Genomic DNA, 24625 nt, shown 5'->3' on the forward strand with positions numbered 1-24625 from the left:
GTGGTGTACTATCATTGATTTATTTATTTTTATTTATCAAGTCTAAAAAAATATAACAATTGTCTCGTAGCATTTTCTCTGTAAAAATCTTATACGTTCTATAGATTTTCCTATTATTCTTTACTTACACGTTGTTATACACTTTTATTATTAATTACTATTTTTTACTAATTGGGCTTTCTACGTTTACTTTCGCCAAGATTCGAAGATAGTGCTGACCAGTTGGTCGCTTCACAGCTGTTTCTCTCCATCTTACTTTCTTTTTTTTTTTCTTTTCTTACTTCGTCCTCTCCTTATTTGACGAATCAATTAGCGAAAGTGTTTCTATTGTTTATTTTCCAGTATGTGTGGTGATTACGATTTCTTTATTTTATGTGAAATATATATATATATATATATATATATATATATATACAGATGGTGATCAGAAAAATGGAAACACCTGTAGTTGGCAACACGTCAGATGTATGGGTTGGCAGTGGTGTCGTGGCGCCAGCAGCGCCGGACCGCTGGTGGTGTTGTGTTAGGTCGGTCTCCATACTACGTCAGGCGCAGTGGAACAGCAGTGTCCAGTGGCTGCAGCAGACGGAGGTAGTGTAAAATGGGAGACCTCTCAGATTTTCAAAGAGGACAAATTGTTGTTGCGCGGATATGTGGAGTGAGTGTGACGGCAGTGGCTACTGGGTTAGGTGTGTCGCGTGGGACAATGTCGAAGGTGATGACGTCCTACACAACACACGGGAAAACCACGTCGGGGAAGCGGAACAGTGGGTGGAAGAAAATCACGAGTGACAGGTCACGCCGGGTATTAAAGCGCATTGTCACGCAGAACCGTCGTGCCACTGCGGAGAAAGTGACGGAGGAACTCAATCAGTACCTCTCCCACCCTGTTTCGATAATTACAGTCCGCTGCGATTACATGACATGAACTTACGGGGTCGTGTTGCACGGGCCAAACCGCTCATCAGGGACCATAACGCTTTCGCACGCCGCAAATGGTGCCGCGACCATGCAACTTGGACCGTTGAGGACTGGAAGCGTGTGATATGGTCGGATGAGTCATCCTTCACTCTATTCCCAACCACGGGCCGTGTTTATGTGTGGAGAACGCCCAAAGAAGCTTATGATCTGCAGTGTCTCCGCCCAACTGTGAAACATGGCGGCGGCTCGGTGATGCTGTGGGCCGCCATATCATGGTTTTCAATGGGTCCTGTGGTCACACTTAGCGGACGAATCACTACCAACGATTATGTCGCAATTTTAGGAGACCACTTGCATCCTATGGTCCGGATGTTGTTCCCGGACAATGACGCCATCTTCCAGGATGATAATGCACCCATTCACACAGCTGACGTTGTTGCAGCGTGAAGATCAACACCTCCCCTGGCCCGCCCAATCCTCAGATCTCAACATAATTGAACATCTGTGGTCCGTCTTGGAAACACGACTCCGGCGACGATTTTCACCTCCATCCTCTCTCACAGAACTGGTCGGTGCCCTGCACGAGGAATGGTGTAAAATCCCACTTGCTACCATTCACGACCTCTATGCTTCCATCCCACGTCGCATCAAGGCTGTTCTGAAGGCGAAAGGTGGCCCGACACCATATTAATCTGATAAGTTGCAATTTCGTTCAGGTGTTTCCATTTTTCTGATCACCATCTGTATATAGGTCGCACTAGTTCAGTAATTGAGCGCTCACCTCTGGTACATGGAGTCTGGTTCGATTCCAGGTCCCGTCAAATGAGCTTTGTGGTGGACAAACACTGTATGTGTGGGATCTCCTACTTTTATCATTCTTCCATTGTCATCCATCTTGTTATCAATGTCTCCTTTACCATCAATGCATAATCGTGGGACATTAAATTCTCTCTCGCTCTACATAAATAAATATAGGGTGTTTCTCGAAGAAACTAACTGAAGCATCCCTTCCGGAAATGCTTGTTTCCTCCAAACCATGTTAGTGATTTAAGTATATTGCCAAATTCCATTGTTTTTTGTCCTCGTATATAATTTTAATCTGCTGCATTTCGGAATAAAAGAAATAAATTGTTCATATTTGGCTCTCATAGCTACTTCATTATTACACATTCTTTTCCCATGTTTTCACCGTCACCAAGTTGAACTATTTTATAGTGCCTACAGCTGTCACCTAAAATCGTAGGAAAATCAGTTTGCCATCGAAGGAAAATTTGGATGACAACGTTATATGAATTACGTATTATGAAAACATGTATGGAATTACAAACATCTTACACTGTACATATACAATGTAAGATATTTCTAGTTTTCTTACTGAAACATTTGGAAATGAGGGCAGTGTTGTCTCCGTGGGAGAGAGCTCACCATTGGCGTGTGGAGTTCCTTGGTTCGATTCCAGCTCAGCCGAGTAGGCTTTGTGGTGGACAAACACCGGGTAAGTGGGTTTTCTCAAAGTTCTCCCGTTTCCTTCCACTTTTATCATTTCAAAATATCATCTATCTCATCATCACCGTCTGCTTTAACCTTGGATATTAAACATGGGACATTAAAATAATAACTAGGAATGCAATGGATGTACCCGATTGCAATGAAATGAGCTGAGCGAGCTTAAACTACGTAATCATTCCTGGCCATTATGCAATAATAAATGCCATTTTTAATTATTGACAAAAAAATCGCGTGAAAACTTTTTCCCCATGTTAAGTCTATGCAAGCGTTTTTCGGTGATTATTCCTCGATGGTACATCGGATTTTTGATTTCGACCTATGTTGTCACTCAGCACGACATACTCTATCAGCGTGCTAAGTTTTCTTGAGATCGGCCAAACGGTCTAGGAGGAAGCGTTTTTCGGTCATTATTCCTCGATGGTACATTGGATTTTTGATTTCGACCTATGTTGTCACTCAGCACGACATACTCTATCAGCGTGCTAAGTTTGGTTGAGATCGGCCAAACGGTCTAGGAGGAGTTCGCGGACAACCAAACGGCTAACCCGAGTATAAGAGCTTCGCTTCGCTCAGCTCAATAATAAAAACACTAGGTGCGGTTAACAGATCAGAAAATATAATTTATTTAGTTATTGTTGTTGAGTTGATTGATTTAATATACTTCTTGTTTATTCCTGTTGTCAGATAATGATATTGGTGTATATGTGGAGGGGTAAGTCGTCATATATATATATATATATATATATATATATATATATATATATATATATATATATATATATATATATATATATATATATATATATATATATATATATAATAAATTGGATATTAGATAAAAGTAAAAATAATTAAAAGTACATTACGAATAGTTTCGGTAAAATGGTTCAGCATACAGAACAAGAGATGCTGTAGAGAGAAAAGGAAAGAAAAAATTACAGAACAGAGAATAATCCTAAATGCGTCCAAGTGGGTGCCATATTAAAACGCAGAGTCACCCTCTATTAATAATGCAATTGCAAGCTGAAGTTGAGTAGTTAATGTCTTTTGTTTAAATAGTGAGATGCCTAATATTAGTTTGTGATATGCAACAGCGCGTTTTATATATGAAAACACTTAATCTGTTTTAACTTAACTTCAAAGACCCACTGTTTACTGTCTACATACATGCGGAATTAGGTAAACAAATGAGTAAAAAGTAAAATAAGTAACTGAGAATTAATCATACAGTAAATAGTATAATAGAAAAAACTGTAATAATAAATGTAAGGTACTAGAATGACTTGGATAATAAGCAGAGGCCAAGCCGCCATCACACATTGGTTTTTTAACTTTAGAAGTCTCAATGTTGTGTAATGTCATGAAGTAGAACACAACAACTGAATACATACATATATGTGTAAGTTACTAGTTTGCTACTTATAGACTAAAAATAAAAGTAATATACACTAAATTTAGTCTTACTGACGTAAATAATTTATTGATTATAATTTACTCTAAACCAGATCACAATGCTGTCATGCGTGTAACGATGAATTATAAAAACACGGTCATAGTGGCGGGTTAATCTAACTTTCGTTTCTGTTCAAACGACAATAACACGTTCTTAGCTTCTGCGAAAAAGGGAAACTAACGTTAAAAGAAAAAAGAACAGAGAAGTCACCGTAAAAACGTCATATGACATTAACGTGACTTCTTTGGAGAGCCGATTGACATTTTGCTGAAATTTCTTAAACACCAGTTCAAAATTTTAACGGTAACCATAAGATCTTAAACTATTCTTGTGTGGGGCCATAGTGGCTCGACGGTAGAGTTCACCTCTGGTGTTATGTGTCATAGATTCGTTCCCTGCTCATGTCATGTCGTCTTTGTAGTGGACAAACACCGTGTGGGTGGGTTCTCTCACTCTCTTCATTGCACTAATTCATCCCTTCATCATCCGTTTGACCTGACCCAAACTTGCTTAATGGACTTAGAAATTAAATTCAAACTCAATGATTCCGGTCAGGTATAAATGATTCAGCAGTCTTAAAATTGAACGGTTCTGTCACTGAAACAAATATTTAACTAACTTACAATCACCTACTGGAAAGCTCTCATAGTTACCAAAGTGTTGAAACTTGAATATATCATATATACATTAAAAAGTCAAACTGTACTATCCTGAACCTGTGGTCTAGTGGCTAACGTTTCGGAATTTTATTACCCTCTACTTGTCACCTTGACTGGCGTTTTCCAGGATGATACCTTAACTACACATATAGCACAGAATATTCCCTTTAAATCCGGCGTTGAATATGCGAGATTTTGTGTAAAACCGAGCAGTGGTTTTCACCCTATTTTGTTTTGTGACATCCCTAATGGCCTTACCTTTGTTTCCATGCTCACAAGTAATCCTGAAGAATCATCGCAACTCCTCAGAGAGGACAAGTCCCGAGAGTAGTATCCTCGAAAGAATACAATCATCAAGAGATTTATGCTAGTTTGTGCCAAAACTTTTTTTCATGGTAGAAATGCTAACTACACCACGAGAATTCTTAACGGTGCGCTCATGTTAATCAGCAGACCAGTGACAATTTCTTTAGATTTGTAGCTGTGATCAGTCACCCAAACTCACTAATGTGCCGCGGTGCCTCGGTTGATAATTGCTGAAATAAATGCATTTCTTATGTAGGGTAAAGTAGGCAATTATCTAATACGGACGCTTAGATTTTTTTTTCAGTAGAAAGCGAAACAACCAAATGCTTAGCACATTAATTTATTGTGCGAATAATGGGATGATGACGGGTGTTCTGTCCAGACGGAGTTGTTGAGCTTCTTAGTTTGGGACTATCAGTTTAACGTGGAAACAGTTATGTCTACCGGATATCAAGACACATTTTGGAAAATGAACGAGGAACAATACAGCTGGTCTCTTGTAAATTATTCATTGTAGCTTTGGAAAATTCAAGATTACTAATAAAACTCCAACTGACCAAAGCAGTATATATATTTTAAGATTATATATTTGTGTTACAGTTTCGGTTATGTAACATAGCCTTCCTCAGACACATTATCTCTCTTGTGTTTTGGTTTAGCATGAAACATGACTGCCTCACTAATTTATGATTCCACTTTTAATATCACTCTGAAACTAGCAGGTCTTTTCCATTTAGTAGCTTTCTTCCTTTTAAGATTCATCCTAGCACCTAATTGAAAGACAGGGAGAAACTGATTTCAGATTTGGGTTCAGTTTATTCATTAAGGACTCACGATTACAGCTCCATTTTAACTTAAAGAATGACACCTCTCTGATTAAACACTCGACTTTTTAAGAATAAATAAAAACAGTATGATAAAATACTGATATTCTATAAAATAAATTTCTCTCTTTGAGCACTTTTCACACTCGTGGATTCGGCACACACAGTGTGCGTACAGAAAAACTTGTGTTGTCTACGCATAAATACAGGTGCATTGAAGTTCTAAGGACTCAATTTGATCGAATATTGAAGTAGGTAGAAATGTAAGTTATTTTAGACAACTCGGTTATTCTTTAGGTAGGGAGGAGCCAGGGACAGTTCGGAATAAGGAAATTTAATGGCGCTATTTCGCAATGGGGTAAGGAGAGAAGTTGCTGAATGAGCTTCAGTCCTTCTCAAGATTTTTAAAGAATAAATATTTTCAAGTAAAAAGAATAAAGCATGAGTAAAAGGCAGGGACATAGGTAGTTTAAAACATGAAGTCTCCTTGAAAGAAAATAAGGGAAAATTCCCTATCGCATTATGCACAAAGTAAATCAAGAGTAAATATTTACTCGAATTGGTCTTTTAGTTCGCTCTTTGTACCTTCCCAAATAATAACGAGTCTAGATGATCTTTAAAGTTTATTCATTCAAAGATAAAAAGAGAACTGTATTGTAAAAGTTGTCTATTTTTTTATTAAGAAAACAGATGTTGGTAAGGATTCTATTCCTCACGAACATTGAATAACAGTGAGAATTGAGGAGGCAATAGTACTGCCATTGAAGAATTCTCTCCAAGGTAGTTAAAACTATCTACCGACACTAAGATACAAGCTCCTATACTATAGTTCTCCTTTGCAGCACTAAGAAAACTATGATAACATGAGAAATTATTGGTGGTGACGTGGAAGTGGGGCAGGTCCATTACCGTTCGGATTGGAGTACAGAACTCAAAATACTTCACTGAATAGTCCGTAATCAGGAGACTACCGGCAGCTGAGAACTTCAGAGGAAATGCAGTTATAAAGAAATTGTTATGTAAGGTCTGTATAAGAAGCTTCAATGAGCTAACACGTGAATACCATATAAAAAAGGATTGGAAGAATTCAACTTTGGATACAATTGCTTTTAACCTTAAACAAAATGAGCAAGGAATTATTATTTATACAATTCTCTATCTGAACTAACTACTTCAAGTCAAAAAAGAGAAATAGGGAAACAAATGAAAAGGAATCTTGAGTTCCACAATTATGACCTTTATGCTAACGAGACGCTTGACATATCTAAATGAATAACTATAGGAGGAAACGCCAGGTTTCATGAACACAGTGTTATCCAGCACAGGCTAATATAACTTGAGATCGAATCAGAGAGCTCTCACACCAGATTTGAGCGCTCTACCACTGAGGCACCATGCTTATAAATTCATACATTACTATAGTGTATAACGAAAAAGAAAAAGCCCAAAGATGTGATATATACCAAGCGATAGATTTCACTGAACTGAACAAGGTAACACAAGTGAGTAAAAATTTTCATGAGTAGTTTTCAAGAAAATCGACAAGAAATGCTTTAACCCTAAAAATTGATACTACACGACAACCTCGTCAACTATTAAGATGAAACTGATACTGAGATATACCCTTATCGAGCTTTCTATTACGATACTAGTAAGATGACAGTCCAGTGTGACTATATATATATAGGGTGTCTCCCATAAAATAAAGGGCGCTCCACGTACTGGTTAATCATCTCTAGTTAAATTTCTTGTGGGGTGAAAACACTGTCTCGAAAGTTGGCTACACTGCATTTTATCGGAAAGTTGGGTGCAGTAGTGAGTTCGTGCGTCAGATAGTCCGTACAAGAGTTCAAACGTGAGGATCAGAAAAAAAAGTGTTCATTAATGCAACTGGCTGTTAACATCAATTGCTACCGAAGTCTTGGACCGAGTTTACATAACCTTGTATAACTTCATGTCAGATGAGACCTGGTTTCATTTGTAAGGTTATGTAAACTCCTTGAATTGCAGATACTGGTCGCAGGACAACCAACAAATTCTGCATGAAGAACCTCTCCACTCAGAGAAGATAGGTGTTTGGTGTGTGTTGTCCAGCATGCGAATTATTGGCCCCACATTTTTCAATGACACCTTAAACAGTGCCAGATATCTACAGATCTTTGACTCTTTCTATGCCCAATTAACAGATGCAGAGAAGCTGTATGCAGTATTCCATCAAGATGGAACAGCCGCCCACATCAGCAGCGTATTTCCTGAAGACAGACTTGTCAGTAGAGGCATTTGGCTCCCAAGATCCCCGGACTTAACATCATGTGTTTATTTATTTATTTATTTATTTATGGGGCACACTGAAAAGCAAAGTGTATGGTGACAATCATTACACAACAGATAATCTTAAACGGAGTATTATTAAAGAAATTAACAACATCACGCCTGCAAAATTACAGCGTGTTGCTGCTAACGTCATCAAATGAGGTCGGAGATGCCTGGATGCCCATGGCCACCACTTCCATCATGTCTTATAAACGGGTAACTGTTTAACATTGCTATTATTTATTCATTGTTGCTGTTAAAGTGTTACTTGAATCTCGTACGGTTTTATGTGGGACACCCTATATATATATATATATATCTCAATTGATAGATAACATTAATTTGAAAAGGACATGCTCCACGATAAATCTTCATTCGTAGTTTCCCAGAAAATTGAAAAGAAAAACAAAGTTTTAACGTGAAAAAAAGTAATCTTTTAGTTGCTAAGAATAATTGATAGGTGTATTCTGTTGAATTTGAAAAGTAACCTGTTAACAAGTAAATTCTATTTATTATTTTCTTCTAACGATGACACACATACTCCTAATACTGATGACCATACTCTTGTAACGTACATGCTATTTATAAGAAATATAAAGCAAACAAAAAATTATTATTTTTTAAATCAAAATCTATACAATTAATTTCACTATTTATTTCTCTGAAGGAAGACATGTAATATGATTTTTATGATACATTGATAATGTACACACAAACACTGCACACACATACGGAATTATCATTGAGCCAAACAGTACAATTGCATAACTTAAGAAGCAGCTTCAGACGAGTTAATTAAAACGCTCTCAGCTTTCTTGTCTCTCTTGCTGACAGATGTATTTCCTAAAACATAAAATCTCAAAGGTTTTACAGCCCATTCACCTCCCACAGATTCAATACCAATCCGATGACTCACTACTATATGAGTTTCTTCCACGGAAACACCTTTTTCAATCCACAAACCATCCCACGTAGTCAAGTCTTTTTCATTGCACATTTCTTTGTCGATATTGAAACTGATGCAAAGTTTAGATGGTCCATTGCACAGTTCATGTGGTTTAAAATTCTTCGGGTTTGGCGATTTCAATCTTTTCCTTCGTGATTCCTCCATATAGTCTAATCCTTCGAGTGGTTCCAGTGATCTAAGTAACACAGCGGCACCATCACCTATAAATAAAAAGAATCAAGATTACTTTTACTTGTTAAATGTGACTGAAGTACATTTGTTTTATGGTCCTTAACTTCAATTTGTTCAGATTGAGATACTCTTCAACGAACAAAATAACTGATTATATCATACGTGTATATACACCGATAGTTTGTCGTGAACTGTGCCCCGAAAAACTTAAAATCAATCACTGAATAAATCTAATACGCTCTCTTGTCATTCAGTTTTTTACTCATCCAACATAATTTTTTTTCTTTCTTCCTTTTGCTTCTGCGCTCCTTTTATTATCAAAACTGTCGTATTTTTAGCATGCAGCCACTGGTTGGGATGCAAGTTGCTATCTGGTCCCTAACATGAATGACAATTTAAGATATAGGTGTGTCTCGTTAATTTGTCAAATCACAATTAATTTAGTTTCTTTTGATACTTTTGATAGATTGAAGAAGTTTATGTCTCGTTGTGAACATCTTTGTAATCGATATACAATGACTTGATTTATAGATTTTAACGTACAAAATCTTATTGGCCTTACTCTATTACCGTTTTCACTCCTTTGTGTATTTTTTTTTTTCTTTCTTCAAAGATACCCGCTCGAAACATTCATTGTTTTCCTATCTTTCACGTGAAATCGTCTATACTAACGATTTTGGGTATTTTTACAATACTTACTTTGTCCTTCGATATCAGGTCGAGAATGCGTTCTTATTCTTCGTAAAAATTGTTCTGTGTGGCACACCTACTTCTTGGATTGGAATATATATTCATTTACAGTTTCCACATCTTACCATCATGTTCTTTCTTATAATGCTAAGATATCATCTATAAATATCACCTACCGAACTACCGGTAAGAGGCTGGTTATAATGAAAAGTTCCGACCCTAAGCTACGAAAGTAAGACCACACATAGAGGAACGATCAATATCTTATCGCGAAGCTGTTTTTTTTCTCTGTCGATACTATTTTCGCTATTGTTAGGCTTTTTCATCTCCTCACTTAATATATAAACTTATCCATCTTTCTAAGATTTCCATCATCATACTTTTTTATTCTCTGGTTTCACAATGTTTTATATTTCTTACTGCAGCCCCATCCTGAAGATCCAACTGTGGGACTACTTATCAAAAGAAACATTTAATTACAGAGCGATAATGGGTTTTGTTCCAAATTCAATCTTGAATAAATTAAATACCCACTTCATTTACTCTAAAAACCTATCAGAATCGCTCTCAATCATAAATAAGAATGAGAACCATTTATTTTCTTATTTGCTTACATATCAACTATTTTCTGTAACCTGATTCATGAAAGTGAAGAACATAAAACCGATTGAAACTCACCGCCAATCATGCGACTGCGATGCAGTGAGCGTTCATGAGTACCAAAATGAATGCGAACCACAAGAAATATGCAGATAATTCATAATCTCATCACTACATTTGACTGGAAACAAGTCCATCCTCATATAGGTACGCTTCTGCATCATAAATCCTTCCTTACTAAGCGAAGGTTTCACAACAACTAAGTCAAAGAATACGCAACCACGTGGTTTGAATCACACGCACATAATACTATGGCGAAAGTACAAAACTAGGGGCCCTGCTTTATTCCTTACGACAAATAACTTGCTATTGGTACACAGGACAATGAGTGAAATTGACTTGAATAAAAGAGACAACCATAGAAGAGGAATCAGACCAGGATGTGGTAGATCACTCCAATTATTCAACATTTACAGTGAATGCTTAATGAAGAAAGTATTAATGGGATTGGAGATCTCAAGATTGTAGGGCAGATCATTAACAATATCAGGTATGCGTGTGACACGGTTATTATAGCTAGAACTGAAGAACAACTACGAGAGATGATGGGCAAATTAGTTGACACTGGGAAACAATATGGAATGGAAATCAACGTCGAAAAACCGGAAGTCATGAAAATATTCCATGGAAATACGCCCTTACGGATCAGAGTAGTGTTAGAGCAGAATTTGCTATAGTTTGGTGCATATGCCTTCTTTTAAGGAAGAAGACAAGATTGATCTAGAAGTTTTCGGTTATGGCTTATAATGAGTGATTCTTTTGATAAATGGATTTCAATCTGTTGGTATTTCATGTATAAACAAGTAAGAGTTAAATAGATAGCAAAACACGGTAAACTGTTTTTGAATAAATATAATAATATTTAGAGACGAAACTTTTTCGCTACAATTTTGATATTTTGTAGCACTAATTATCGCAATTTTCGCATTTATTTTTTTAAATGTAGCACAAGTTTTTTTTTTAATATGGAACCTGTAAACAGTGTATTTTTGGTAGTAATGTGTATATCTAATACAAAAATGAGGATATAACTTGATTAGGTGCATATTATAGCTAATGTATTCACTGAAATATAGAAATTAACGCAAAAAATTAAATAGTTCCTCTAACGTCATCCTTAATTAAAGCATAACATGCAGCAAGACATTATCAGTTCTTCTTTTAAGTTTGTTTTCCTGTCAGCAACAATCATATTATATTTGGAAAAGAATCTCTCGACATCAACACTCGAGACTGGCAACCATATTGAATGTAACAAGCTGACAGCAAAAAACCTGTGGTCAACTTTTAAACTGTTTAACAATGATACAATGTCAACTTCCTTATCCTCATTGTTGAGAACTTCAATAACCTTACTTTTAAATTTACGGTAAGCAACCAACAGATCATGAAAATTTTCACCACAAAACACAATCAAGGATTTAAACAACAGTTCAGTTCTGTGGATATCTACATCTTTATGAAGTGAAACAGTTTCTGGATCAAATAACTCGCAGAGCTTTTTCGAAAATGTTTTTAAGTGAAATAATATTGGAAATGCGCTTTTTTAGTTATTGTTAGCAATAATTAACAAGAATTCCATTTTTCGTTTTTTATTCGCATTTATCGCAAGCAATGCCGAATTTCACAAAAATTCGCGATAATATAAATGTGATTTCTGGCTCTGAAATGAGAAGGTTGAGGTTTCTTGAAATATATAGAATTTTTTTTTAACGTTTCGCACATATCGCATTAACGAAAAAGCTTTGTCTCTAATAATATACAGAGGTATGAAAAAAGAATAACATTTGGCGCAGTCGGTATTTTCAAGCTAGTGCGATATTTGTAATTGACAAAGTGGTGTCCTGTAGCGCATAAGATGTCGTAAATGGTCCTTGTATTGCTTGGGATATGGTGGAGAGTTCTGTATTGCCTGGCGTGGTGGAGTGTTACTGTATCGCTTGAGGCATGGTGGAGAGTCCTGTATTGGCTGGCGTGGTGAAGAGATCCTGTATCGCTTGAACTATGGTGGAGAGTCCTGTATTACCTGGCCTGCTTCTTAGCTAGCAGACCTGATATTGGACTACAAAAAACTGGTCAAGTGCTACATATGGAATATTGGACTGTATGGTTCGGAGACAGCCATTACGGAAGTTAATGAAATATTTACAGAGGTTCGAAATCTGGTGTTGGAGGAAGTTGGAGAAAATAAAATGGACGAAAGATATTTTAAAATGAGTAGACAAGAAGAGGACGCTTTTAGCTAGCATACTTTGTAGGAAGGCTACTTGCATCGAAAACATCTTGCGAGGAATGAGTTTTTTTTTGTTTGTTTGTTTGTTTGTTTAGCTTGCCTTTCAGCACCGAGACTATATGAGACGTGAACCTACAGCTTAATGTAGGATATGGACCACAAGAGCGACCGCTGGGAATCGAACATGGGTCTACCACCCCAAAGGTGCGTACGCTAACCATTGCAAAGAAATTGTCTTTATACCGGTATAGAGTGAAAGATGGAAGGAAAGCGAGGCGTAGGAAGAAGAAGAAGAGCACAACTTATCAATGATTTGAAAAATAGAAGAAAATATTGAGAGTTAAAAGAGCTGAAGATCAAGAAACGTGGAATAGCATCATTTCCAGACCTGAATAATAATAATAATAATAATAATAATAATAATAATAATAATAATAATAATAATAATAATAATAATAATAATAATAATAATAATAATAATAAACGTTAGCCCTAGGACCAGCCAATACACAGAATATCTAATAATAATAGATACATCCCAAGTTTTTAAATTAACAATTATAATCATGAGTTAGTTTCTTCCTTCTACATATCTGGTGTAGTAAAAAGTAATCCATTATTTTGCCAATAGATGGCTTCAGTGATCTGTATCTCGCGTTGTATAAGTCCGATCGGATTCAACGAAATGGCGTTCAAACGATGAGATTGCGTACTACAAACACTGTTCAGATAGTTGTGATGAGTTGACTCAGTGTTATGTGAGCGCGAGTCAAAATGGACACTAGCAAAGAGAAAATACGCTATATTTTACAGTTTTTCTTCGATAAAGGCGAAAACGCAAGCCAGGTGGCTACAAATATGAATAGTGTTTATGGTCCTGGTACTGTACCAGCCAATCACGCTCAATTTTGGTTTCGTCGATTCCGTTCCGGTAATTTTGACGTCAAAAATGCACCACGCACTGGAAGGCCAAGTGTCGAAAATGTCGATAAAATCATGGACATTGTCGCCTCCGACCGTCATGTAAGCACTGTGTCGATTGCTCAAGAGCTAAACATTGCACTAAAAACCGTGTGGAACCATTTGCATAAGGCTAGATACAAAAAGAAGCTTGATGTATGAGTGCCACACGAGTTAACGCAAAAAAACCTCATGGACTTAATTTCCATCTGCGAATCGCAACAAAATCGACCCATTTCTGAAGCGGTTGGTGACTGGCGATGAAAAGTGGATCACTTACGACAACATCACGCGAAAACGGTCGTGGTCGAAGCGCGGTGAGCCGGCGCAAACGGTGCTCAAGCCAGGAAGGTTTTGTTGTGTGTTTGGTGGAATTGGCAGGGAATTAACTACTATGAGCTGCTCCCCTACGGCCAAACCCTTAACTCGGAACTGCACTGTCAACAATTGGACCGTCTGAAGGCAGCAATCGCCCAGAAGCGGCCAGCTTTGGCCAATAGGAGAGGCATTGTGTTCCATCAGGACAACGCCAGGCCACTCACATCGATAGTGATTCGCCAGAAGCTCCGGGAGCTTGGTTGGGAGATTCTTATGCATCCACATTATAGTCCGGACCTGGCACCGAGTGATTACCATCTGTTTCTGTCCATGGTGAACACATTTTCTGGTGAAAATGTCGCTTCAAGAAAGGCTTGTGAAAATCCACTCTCTCAATTTTTTTGCCACTAGGGACAAGGGCTTCTATGAGAGAGGCATCATGATATTACCTTCCAAATGGCAACACGTTATCGAACAAAACGGCGCATATGTGACCTAAATCGGATCATTCTAACTATGGTAAGTCAAGCCTTCAATGTCATACCAAAATAATAGGTGTCTAATTTTTACTACACCAGATATTAAAATTATTTTTAGAGATTTCTAGAGGGTAAAAGGTAAAATTATGGGGTATACTTTATAAATTATTATTTATCAAATATTTCGTATTCATTGCTTACGCATATAATTCATAAACTACTCTTACCTTGGCTAGATATATTAAAACAATAATACATGCCATACGTAAAATACACATAGGTTGTTCCAGGTACCATAAACATAGGTTCATTTCTTTGAGTACGTTTGCCTTTATATGAATGTGATGCTGCATCTTCTCCTCCCAAATAACATTCGGTTTCCACAATTCTGCCCTTTAATAAGCGTCCATCTTCCAGTTTGCGAACCAAAATCTGACCAAGAAGACTCTTTGCTAATTTTATACACTCTACATCATAAAAGGATCGTAAAAAACGCATACTTTGCTCTGTGTCAGTGTCCATTGAATTATCAGCACAACTACTCTTTCCCACTTCAGAAGTTTGTAAAGAAGTTTGTTTATCATTCTGCTCCACTGGATTTGAACTTCTTTCTTCTGAATTTATAGATTTATTACGTCGCTTCCTTAATACTGGTGCAGTTTCTTGAAAATATGCACTTCTGACAGTTTGTGTCGAATTGTTTGCCAAATCATCTTCAGTTAAAAATTGACGCTTACCCATTTTAATTCATAAACATTTCACAACCTGTGGAAGAGAAAGAATTCATTAAGAGTATATATTTAGCAAAATATATTGTACCTTTTCTTTTCATTTTTTTAAATACTGCGTTTTTTGAATATTACGTGTTTCGTAACCAATTATAGAAATATCCTTCTATAATCAACCAAGTTTTGAACCTACTTACATATATTTCATCACCAAGTTTTACAAAGAAAATAAAAATGAAATATTTGAGATTTACGTTCTACGATTATGCCAGTTAGGCTAAAGGAGACGGTGATTATGAGAAATGAATGAAATGGTGGAATGAAGAAAGTGGGAGGAAACAGGAGAACCCCGAGAAAACCCACGAACAAGGTGTTTGTCCACCACAAAGTTCACTTGGTGCGAGCTGGAATTGAACCAGGGACCCCATGCACCAGAGATGAACGCTCTACCACTGAGCCATTGCGGCCCTCCAGGTTTTACAAAGAATTCAGGGGGGAAGGAAATAATAAAATTACAACAAAACTTGCAGAAGTCGTCCCACGTGTAAACAGTTCCAAAAAGACAAAAGTTCATCTTTGGATTCTTTAATGGTTCTAGTATGGTCATATACTCTGACAGGGTGGCCACTCATTTGGAATTTCAAAATTCTCTGACTTTTCCCTGACTTTTCCAGAAATTTTCCTGGTTTTCCAGAAAATTTCTAGAGAGATCTAAAATTGGTATATATAGGAACCTTGGGCAACTCAGGGACACGAACCCCTAAATTCCAGTAAAATTATTGCTTTTAATTATTGTTTTGTGATTCCAGGCCCCCGGGCATTTGTCCCCTATTCCCCCTCCCCTGTCGCCGGCCCTGCAAACCCGTAAACCATTATTAAACACAAATCATGTGAGTTATACGGCAAAGAAGTCCATGTGTTAAGAAAAAGAATTACTCGAAAACATGGTATTTTGATCCAGGCCCATAGCTAGGAAATGGCCAATGCAGGTGGAGCCCGCACCCTGCGACAATCCTCAACTCCCTTGACTGAAATTTTCATTTCTTTTTTAAACAAATATATGTTTAAAAAATAAGTAGTCAATAATTCTTAAATTTATTTTCTTGGAAAAACACCATTACAGAATTTACATAAAATCGGTTTAAAATTGCAAAATTCAAATCAAGAAACTGTTCTACCTCTGTCATATTGCAGTACAAGGTTATGCTATCGTTCTTTGACATCACAAATGAATGGAGAGAACAATTATGGAGCTACCTGTATTAAGAAGTAGCGGACTTCGGTCTAGAAAGCCGGCATTAACAACTTTAGGTAGGCCCGGGTCCCAAAGGTTTTGTCGTGCCAGCAGTGGCGTGCGGTGGTTATGCAACCGGGGAACAGGTCGACATAGATGGGAAATATTGTGTAACAAAACAACGGAACTGAAGTAAATGAGCACTATTAAAATGTGCTTTTAAGAAATCAGAAAAATTTGTTTGAAGCTGATTTTTTTTTTTTAGAACAATAGTACATGCAGTAGCGGAATTGGGTGTAAAAACTAGGGGGAGGGGAATGCCATTACTTCAAATTGGTGGTGAAAAGGTCAAATATCTGTAAAAAAGCATGGCCAGTTAATCGTGTGGCGCAAAAAGTACTGCCGCCACTGAGTACAAATGCATGTGGAATCCACACAGTTTTTGATTCCACATAGAAATACACGCATTAACCAAAATTCCACACATTTTGTGGAATTCGACACACATTCGGAACTCTTCCGGCAGAAATACTCAACTATCGTTCAGCCTTTATATTAATCACGTGACCACCAAAACGGGATGCAGGGGCGCAGCCCCGAGCGAATTCTGGAAATCAAGCAGCCATCGAACTAAACAAGTGTGTTAATTACAAAATGGTCCCGATTTCGCTCCACCTCAATTCATGGGCAGCACTAAATGACAAAAGAATATGAAGAAAGTATGCGCAGCCCAAACCAGCAGAGCTAGATAAACGAAACCTGGAAGGAAGGGGAAATCTGGGGGCGAAGACCCCAGTGACCAAAGCTATTTTGTATATAAATAAACCGGCTAAATGGCTAGGATTACAGCAGAACGTAAATTTTCTCCCGAGTAAAAATTCCATGTTTTTCATCAAAATTCCCTGACTTTTCCAGAATTAAAAAATTCCCTGACTTTTCCCGGTTTTCCAGGTTTTCCAGGTGAGTGGCCACCCTGTCTGATTTCATAACTGCGAAGTTTGGAACTGATAGCACACCTCCTACATTTGGAGAACACTTCCAGAATTGTCGTCCAGCCCTAGCCCACTTGATACTATCAAAACTTTAATCCCGGTTATTAAAGATTGTGAAATTTTATACTTTGAATCTTGACGTGTGTGACACAGTTTCTTCATATGTTCTTAATTCCTCTTGATATACAGTGTAATCTGTTAAATTGGTCACCTAAATTTGTCATCTTGTTTAACTTGGCTCTATGCTTAAATAACCTCCATTTTTCCATAAGACTTGCATTACTTATTATTCTGTGAGCTGGTCACGTACCTAGCTCTGAAGCAACATTATTCCTATTGTAATGTGACTAAAGCATTTTGGTGAAGGGCGATCAATATTTTATTGGCTTTGGCTCAATATTTTGTAAACCTTGTTATATTAAATGCAAATAAAATTCAATCCCCAGTCTGGTGCTGTAGGTCATTCACACATGCAAAGAAAACAAGGAAGTCTCATAATAATTTAAAACTATGTCTAGTTAAACCATTCTTCTAAATAGGAAATATAAAAATATGTTACGTAGCAATGTATCAAGGAAATAATAACACTTCCCACTTCACGTTATGAAGTAAGTCTAAAAATGTAATGGTAAGCGGAAGAAATGACGCTACCAAAACTAGGAAGAAAAGGTAGGTGGACGAAAAAGAGTAGGGAACTAGAGAGAGTTTTGAAGTGACCGTCTGACTAGAAGGATTCGACATTTTTAAAATCTTCACTCGTCAAAGTCTGGGTGAGTACAATGCTGGTTGCTAATTGATATCACACTTTATTATTCGACCTTGTCTCAAAATTCGTTTAATTCTTATCCTATCTTCAAAATTCATTTTATTTGCATTTAATATAACAAGGTTTAGAAAATATTGAGCCAAAGCCAATAAAATATTGATCGCCCTTCACCAAAATGTTTTAGTCACATTACACTATGATATTAAATTCACATCTGTATGTTGGACATTCACGTAATCTTCATTGCTTTCCTACCTTTTTAGAACATCTTTTACTGTTATATGTTTTGGGAGGTGAATTAACCCAAGGGAAACAAGAGGAAAACTTGTCCATTGAAATTAACTTTTGTAAAATACAGCAGATGGTGGTACTGTTTATCGCTTCCATTTTTACTATCGACGAGTGTACGCAAAGAATTGGTGCCACTAAGGCTTTCCATTCATATTTTCCATTGCAATATAATCGGTAATTCAGTTTAGACAAATTTATTGAGCTATTATTGTCCTTTCTTTTCGTCACGTGTTTGATTTTTTTTCCGTCCAGGGAACATCCTCATGCTGCTGTGTTAGCGTACGCGCCTTTGGTGTGGGAGATTCATGCAGGGGCGTCATTTAGGGGGGACAGGGAGGGGCATTTGCCCCCCCTGAGTTTGAGATGTATATAGATTTTATCAATAGAATAGTAGTAAATCAGTGAAAAACGCGAAATTTTACTAATATGAAGGGGTCTTGCCCCCCCAAGCAAAATCTGAAATGACGCTCCTGGATTCATGGTGAGGGCTTATGTAGTTTGGATCCTACGTTTAGTTATAGGACCATGTCTATATAGTTTCAGTGTTGAACGGAACGCTAGAATCCAAATCAACCAACCACACTCTTTCCTTCTGTGGGGTTTGCACGAAACTAACAACAAATCACAATGGAATTTATGTTGCGAAGTGTAAATAAATAAATTTAAAAAAAAAAAAAAAAACCTTCTCTTTATTTCCGCTGCTTGAAGGCCAAGCAGAGAAGTAAAGAATTGGTTATTGAGCGTATGGAACACATTACAATAATATAACAGTAATTAGCCAGATTAATATTCTATTTCATGTATTTTTAGCCAATATTTCCAGTACTTCCCACAGGTACTCTTCTTCGGGGCTAAGGCTTTTGACTATCCTCTATGCTGGTCTTCACATATTTATGTTGTAACAAACAATGGTGTGAAATATATATAGTTTCAGTGTTGAACGGAACGCTAGAATCCAAATCAACCAACCACACTCTTTCCTTCTGTGGGGTTTGCACGAAACTAACAACAAATCACAATGGAATTTATGTTGCGAAGTGTAAATAAATAAATTTAAAAAAAAAAAAAAACCTTCTCTTTATTTCCGCTGCTTGAAGGCCAAGCAGAGAAGTAAAGAATTGGTTATTGAGCGTATGGAACACATTACAATAATATAACAGTAATTAGCCAGATTAATTTTAGATTTTAATTTGGGGTGTATTGCGAAAGGTACAATAATTAAATTTTATAAATTAAATTTAAAAGAGTTTGAATAGAGTTTAATTTTGAATGTGAATTTATATATTGGTTAATTGGAAAGCCTAGCACAAACATATTTCTTTGACACATATCTGGTAAGCTGTGATGTAAAATTTTTAATTTTATGCATTTGATTACTGCTTAGCTTTGACCCTGATATAGTTTTTGTTGATGGTGAATTATTATCTCGGAGACAGAGTACTGATGACTAGCCTAGTAGTTCTTTACTAGTCGTATAGTGGTTATGTCAAACAGACATTGTTTTGACGGTGCTAAACTTGAAAGAAGTACAGAACTTTTTGTTATGTTTATGACGACGATGGATAGAGATTTTATGTTTGAGTACTGCAGTGCTGAATTAAATTCACGAACTTCTTAAACTGCACGAACTCTCAGATGTACTGCCCTCCTTTTTGAAATTACCAATATTTTATACCAGGATCTTTGCTGAGGTTGATAATTTAAAAGTTTGTGAACGTGACGTAAAGTCACGTACAGTATTTTGAGTTTGGGTTCTAGAAGTTTTAGAACAAATTTTCAAATTTAGAAAGAAAGAAATATGTTTGTACCAGTTTTTGTAATGAATTAAATTATGTAAGTAAAGCTGTCATAAGCGCATAAGACAAATTTACAGATATACAGTAATTGTATAACAGAATTTACATTGTGATTTAATTTTTAAAATATAATTGTTTACAATGATGTAAAAAAATGTTTTTTTTAAGGTTTTACAAACTAAAAATGAGAATTAGATTTAACTTAAAAATAAAATCTAAGATTTGTGCTACCACAATATAATAAACTCTTTTTATATTGCACTAACCCTAAATCCCAACTGGCACTAGATACTGAAAAAATATAGAATACGCGTGGGATTTACGGTTAGTGTAATATATAGAGTTTGTATATATTCTTTTCACACTACTATTTGTTACAATATAAATATGTGAAGACCAGCATTGAGGGTACATTTAAGCCTTAGCCCCGAAGAAGTATATCCATAGGAAGTCCTGGAAACATGTTCTAAAACACATAAAAAGAAACATTATTTAGGTTAATTGTTTTAAAAAGAGTTTTTTAAACTTATACAGTATTATAGTAAACATGCCTTTGCTGTATTTAAATTGGCATATAAGTAAAAATACTTTGTACGAAGTATAAACTTCAAAATATTATAGGAGTAAGAATATGAATGACCATTCAAATGCTTGCCACATTGGCGAACGATCTTAGTGTGTTCGCTTCGTGAGTAAAATGAAATAGATGCGTATTAATTTGCACTTGAGACTAAAGCGTACATTGCTGTTACCAGATGTGCAGCAAAAGAAAAAGTGCCTACTGAAAAATGTTTCTCTTGTTTTTATCATTGAGAGCGTATAATGACTACGTAAAAACATTTTGCTTTGGATTTTGTCCTACTGAAAGATCGTGTCAGGTGTAAAGAATGTGATGAAGACATGATATTGATTTCTGGAAGTGAGGGTATAAATAAAATGCTCTGTTACTGCGCAAAGCGAAAAAAAAAGAAAGAAAAAAAACCTTAGTAATTCCTAATAGTAACTGTTGTTAGTAAGGAAATATGCTCTCTATCGTTAACGAATCTTCTCCCTACCCTTGCTGTTCAGGCGCGCTCACCAGCATCGCCCTGCTCTGAACCGAAATAGATGCACTTCTTGCTTGTAGTAACCCTCTGGGCATAAACCAAAAACACTCTACATTGTATTAGTGTATTATTCAAAGCAAGGCAAGTGGTAGGTCTATAAAAGAATACTGTAAGTGGCTCCAAATTCTTAATATGCGCGCTAAAGATGCTTGTTCAGGCCTTCGGCTTCTTAATCTGATTAAATCTACAATATTTTGTTTGTGTACTTAATTATACAATATTTCGTGCTATTGTATTTTACGGATCCATGAACGAATTCATTATATAGGCTATGTACTTCTTTCATTAGGAAAATGAAATGAAATAAAATTTCTGAGTTTTACGTCCCACGATATGCCAGTTAGGCTAAAGGAGACTGTGATAATGAGAAATGAATGAAATGGTAGAATGAAGAAAGTGGGACGAAACGGAAGAATCCCGAGAAAAACTACGAGCACGGTGTTTGTCCACCACAAATTCTGTGATGATGACAAATAAATGAAATGGTGGAATGAAGAAAGTGGGAGAACCCCGAGTAAACCCACGAGCACGGCGTTTGTCCACCACAAATTCTATCATTTGGAAATGCACTGCTAGTAACTTATGAATTATTTGTTTTGGAAGGAGTTGCATTCCACGGTGCATTCATTTTAGGAGAAATTAACCACTGAGGAGTACAAATACTGCGTCTCCACACATGTATAAAAGCTACCGTGCCCAAAATACAAACCAACCTGTGCCAAGAGGTCATTAAAGCAAGAAGTTATCTAACCGAGGACTGCCACAGATAGCAGGCACGAAATACAAAATGTCAGAGAAATGAACAGAATCACACGAAATGTCAGCATGAGAGTAACAAAATAATAATAATAATAAGTTAATTAGGTAGATTAATTAGGGAGAAAACCAAAGTTAAATTCTGGACTAGATGATTTCGGGTATTGATGCGATATTACGTAAATTTGTAAAACTCACGGAAGAAGTATATTAATTGCTTCTACACTAGAATTGTAAAAGTAATAAAAATATATCGAAATCTTACCTCTTACATGTATAAAAAGGTAGAAATATGAAATGGAAAATATGCGTTTTACCACGTAGTACTTTATAAGAAAGACACGCTATGTGAAGGCAGTGTACACAATAATGATTGATGTGTCGCAAAGCTGTGCCACACATAAGGCATGTTTCATGCTACATGAAATGTATTTCCACCATCTTTGTACATATACCCACCGTCACTGACGTGCCTCCTCCCTACAGATGCACCTCTCTCCTGCGCTCCTACCTTGACTCGGTTAGATGGCATTCGTAAAAATATTTTTATTTACTTCAGTTTTTACTATATATGCACACACTGTAGTTAACTTAACCCTCCTAAAGTCATTCAACTCCTTCCTTAAAAAACCTTTCTAACGCAGTAAAAATGCATTTACTATTAAATATGTGTTGTGAATATAAGCATCACCTTATGTGGCTCCCTAGTACAGGGAAGCAGTATTTTCTTTTCCGTTTAGTAAAGTTTGATGTCCCAGGGACATGTGTTAGTGTAGGACGGAGTTGGTTATAATGCTGGTTGGAAACATGAGGGAGGAACATTTGGAAGGTAAAAATTTTGCACAGTAATACGCACAGATGAATACATATTTAGGGAAGAGCAAAGAAAGAATGAAAATCATAAATATTTGATTAACAGTTAAGAGTGAACGACGGAAATGAAAGAAGAGTAATTCTAGGCGAAATATATTAAAATAACGGTGCTTTTAAAATAATGTGCAAGTTTAGACACATCGAATTTGCAAAATTTATGGGTAAAATTCAATACTCAGCATGGTCAGACATGTTTCTAAGGGACAAATTTCTGCAGGCGGAAGAATTAAACGCTAAACAATACAGTTGTAATTTATATTTACAAGTGTAAGGTTACTAGTGCAAATTCACTTCAAGTGCTTTACAATGGTTAAAATAAGTGAGTGCATATGAAAAACAAATGTATTAGCTACTATATTCTGCCGACAGAATAGTTCTACACAGTGTACAAAACTTGTATATATATGATTACAAATGTAGCATTACTGTGTGAAACCGTTGCAAGTGCTACAGGAACTCATATCACAGCGAAAGCAAATGTGTCGTCTCAACTTTTGCTTACACGCATACCCACCATCGCTGACGCATCTCCTTCGTTTCAGATACACCCACGCGCTGCTTTGCCCTGCCCCGACTGCGTTAAATAACATTCGTGCTTTTAAGTGGCTACCTATTACAGGCTGATTTGTGTTTTACACTGTAATGTTTATACTATATGTTTGGACTCTGTATTTATACGAAAACCATGAAGGACTGCAATTCTTCAACAATTATTTCCAGTGGCACCCCTACATTTCATCTATACTAAATGGAGATTGTTCTGAAGCTCAGCTAAATATTCACAGGACAATAAGGAGAAAATTATTGAATTGTAATTTTGAACAAGAGCACATAAACTTGATCTGCACATAGTAATACAACGGTGAAAACATGTTCACATGGGCTTAATCCGTGGCCGCCATTTGCGGAACTTTAGCCAAATTGACCTTAAGGAATTGTCTTTCTTGTAAAATATTTAAGTCTCGTCGGTAAAATTTCTTTTTTTCGACCTGAATTTTCCCAATTTAACCTACAACAGTGGACAGAAGAATGTAGTTTCTCTCGGAGATAATATTAGTAAGGACAGAGGGGTAAATTGTAATGATTAGTCCGTGAACTTACTTTTCTGTTTTCACTCTACATAAAATTTGGACTACTATTCCAATGTTTGGCTTATTACGTACACATCCAATAAAAAGTAAATAAATTAATGTACATAACTTATTCCTCTGTAAACTCATTCACTGTCAAATTCATATCACCCATAATCAAAACATCAAAACGCGTTGCAAACTTCAAGAAATGAGGATCTAGGATTCATTAGCGCTTCACGACTTTCATTTTTCTTTGAAAAAAACAGTGTGTTTGAACTTCCATCACTTTCAGTAAATGAACTAGCATTTATCTACCACTTTCAATATTTCTTTTAAGTATTAATAATTGTTTTGCTACTGAAATATTGATATTTTGCTCAAGTCTTTCCATTTCGTATATTTGACATGGGTTTGGTATACTTCCTGGTGTTTGACATTTGTTTATACTGACTCGTTACCATGACAACGTATCAATATCCAACATCTTATCAAGATGTAAACTATTCGCAATAAGAATTAGCGAAAAATAAGTACGAGCTTTATGGAT

The 24625-nt window shown here is 36.4% G+C and overlaps 2 protein-coding genes across 5 annotated transcripts in view; one reads left to right on the forward strand and one right to left on the reverse strand.

The window, feature by feature from the left end:
- Nucleotides 1-8624: 8624 nt before the first annotated feature.
- On the reverse strand, nt 8625-24321 carry LOC145664721 (uncharacterized). Of its 2 annotated transcripts, none has more exons than XM_081731598.1 (3): nt 24169-24321; nt 14691-15228; nt 8625-9152 (listed from the first exon to the last, which is right to left on the reverse strand). In XM_081731598.1, exons 2-3 carry the CDS (start codon nt 15202-15204, stop codon nt 8755-8757), a joined length of 912 nt encoding a protein of 303 aa, XP_081587724.1. In that variant the 5' UTR covers nt 15205-15228; nt 24169-24321; the 3' UTR covers nt 8625-8754. The 2 variants fall into 2 exon arrangements, with proteins under 2 accessions (XP_081587724.1, XP_081587723.1); XM_081731597.1 differs by having other exon boundaries at nt 24107-24321.
- Nucleotides 20799-24625, forward strand: part of Sgsh (N-sulfoglucosamine sulfohydrolase) — a 31168-nt gene continuing 27341 nt past the window's right edge. Inside the window, exon 1 of one of the 3 annotated variants that reach the window (XM_081731589.1) lies at nt 20799-22961. In XM_081731589.1, coding sequence (XP_081587715.1) covers nt 22925-22961 — 37 coding nt within the window. In that variant the 5' untranslated portion in view covers nt 20799-22924. Of the gene's footprint in view, nt 22962-24280; nt 24609-24625 lie in introns of those variants that run through there. The other 2 variants (XM_081731593.1, XM_081731591.1) reach the window with 2 other exon arrangements.

This window comes from Thermobia domestica, chromosome 11 (assembly GCF_964235325.1).
Source record: "Thermobia domestica chromosome 11, izTheDome1.hap1.1, whole genome shotgun sequence".
Taxonomy (NCBI): domain Eukaryota; kingdom Metazoa; phylum Arthropoda; class Insecta; order Zygentoma; family Lepismatidae; genus Thermobia; species Thermobia domestica.

Bases quoted from the DNA above. Each gene is read 5' to 3' on its own strand.
- LOC145664721 (XM_081731598.1), bottom strand. From the start codon at position 15,204: ATGGGTAAGCGTCAATTTTTAACTGAAGATGATTTGGCAAACAATTCG. The intron at 9,153-14,690 runs GTAAGAGTAGTT...TTTTATTTATAG, and splicing joins TTTTAATATATCTAGCCAAG to GTGATGGTGCCGCTGTGTTA.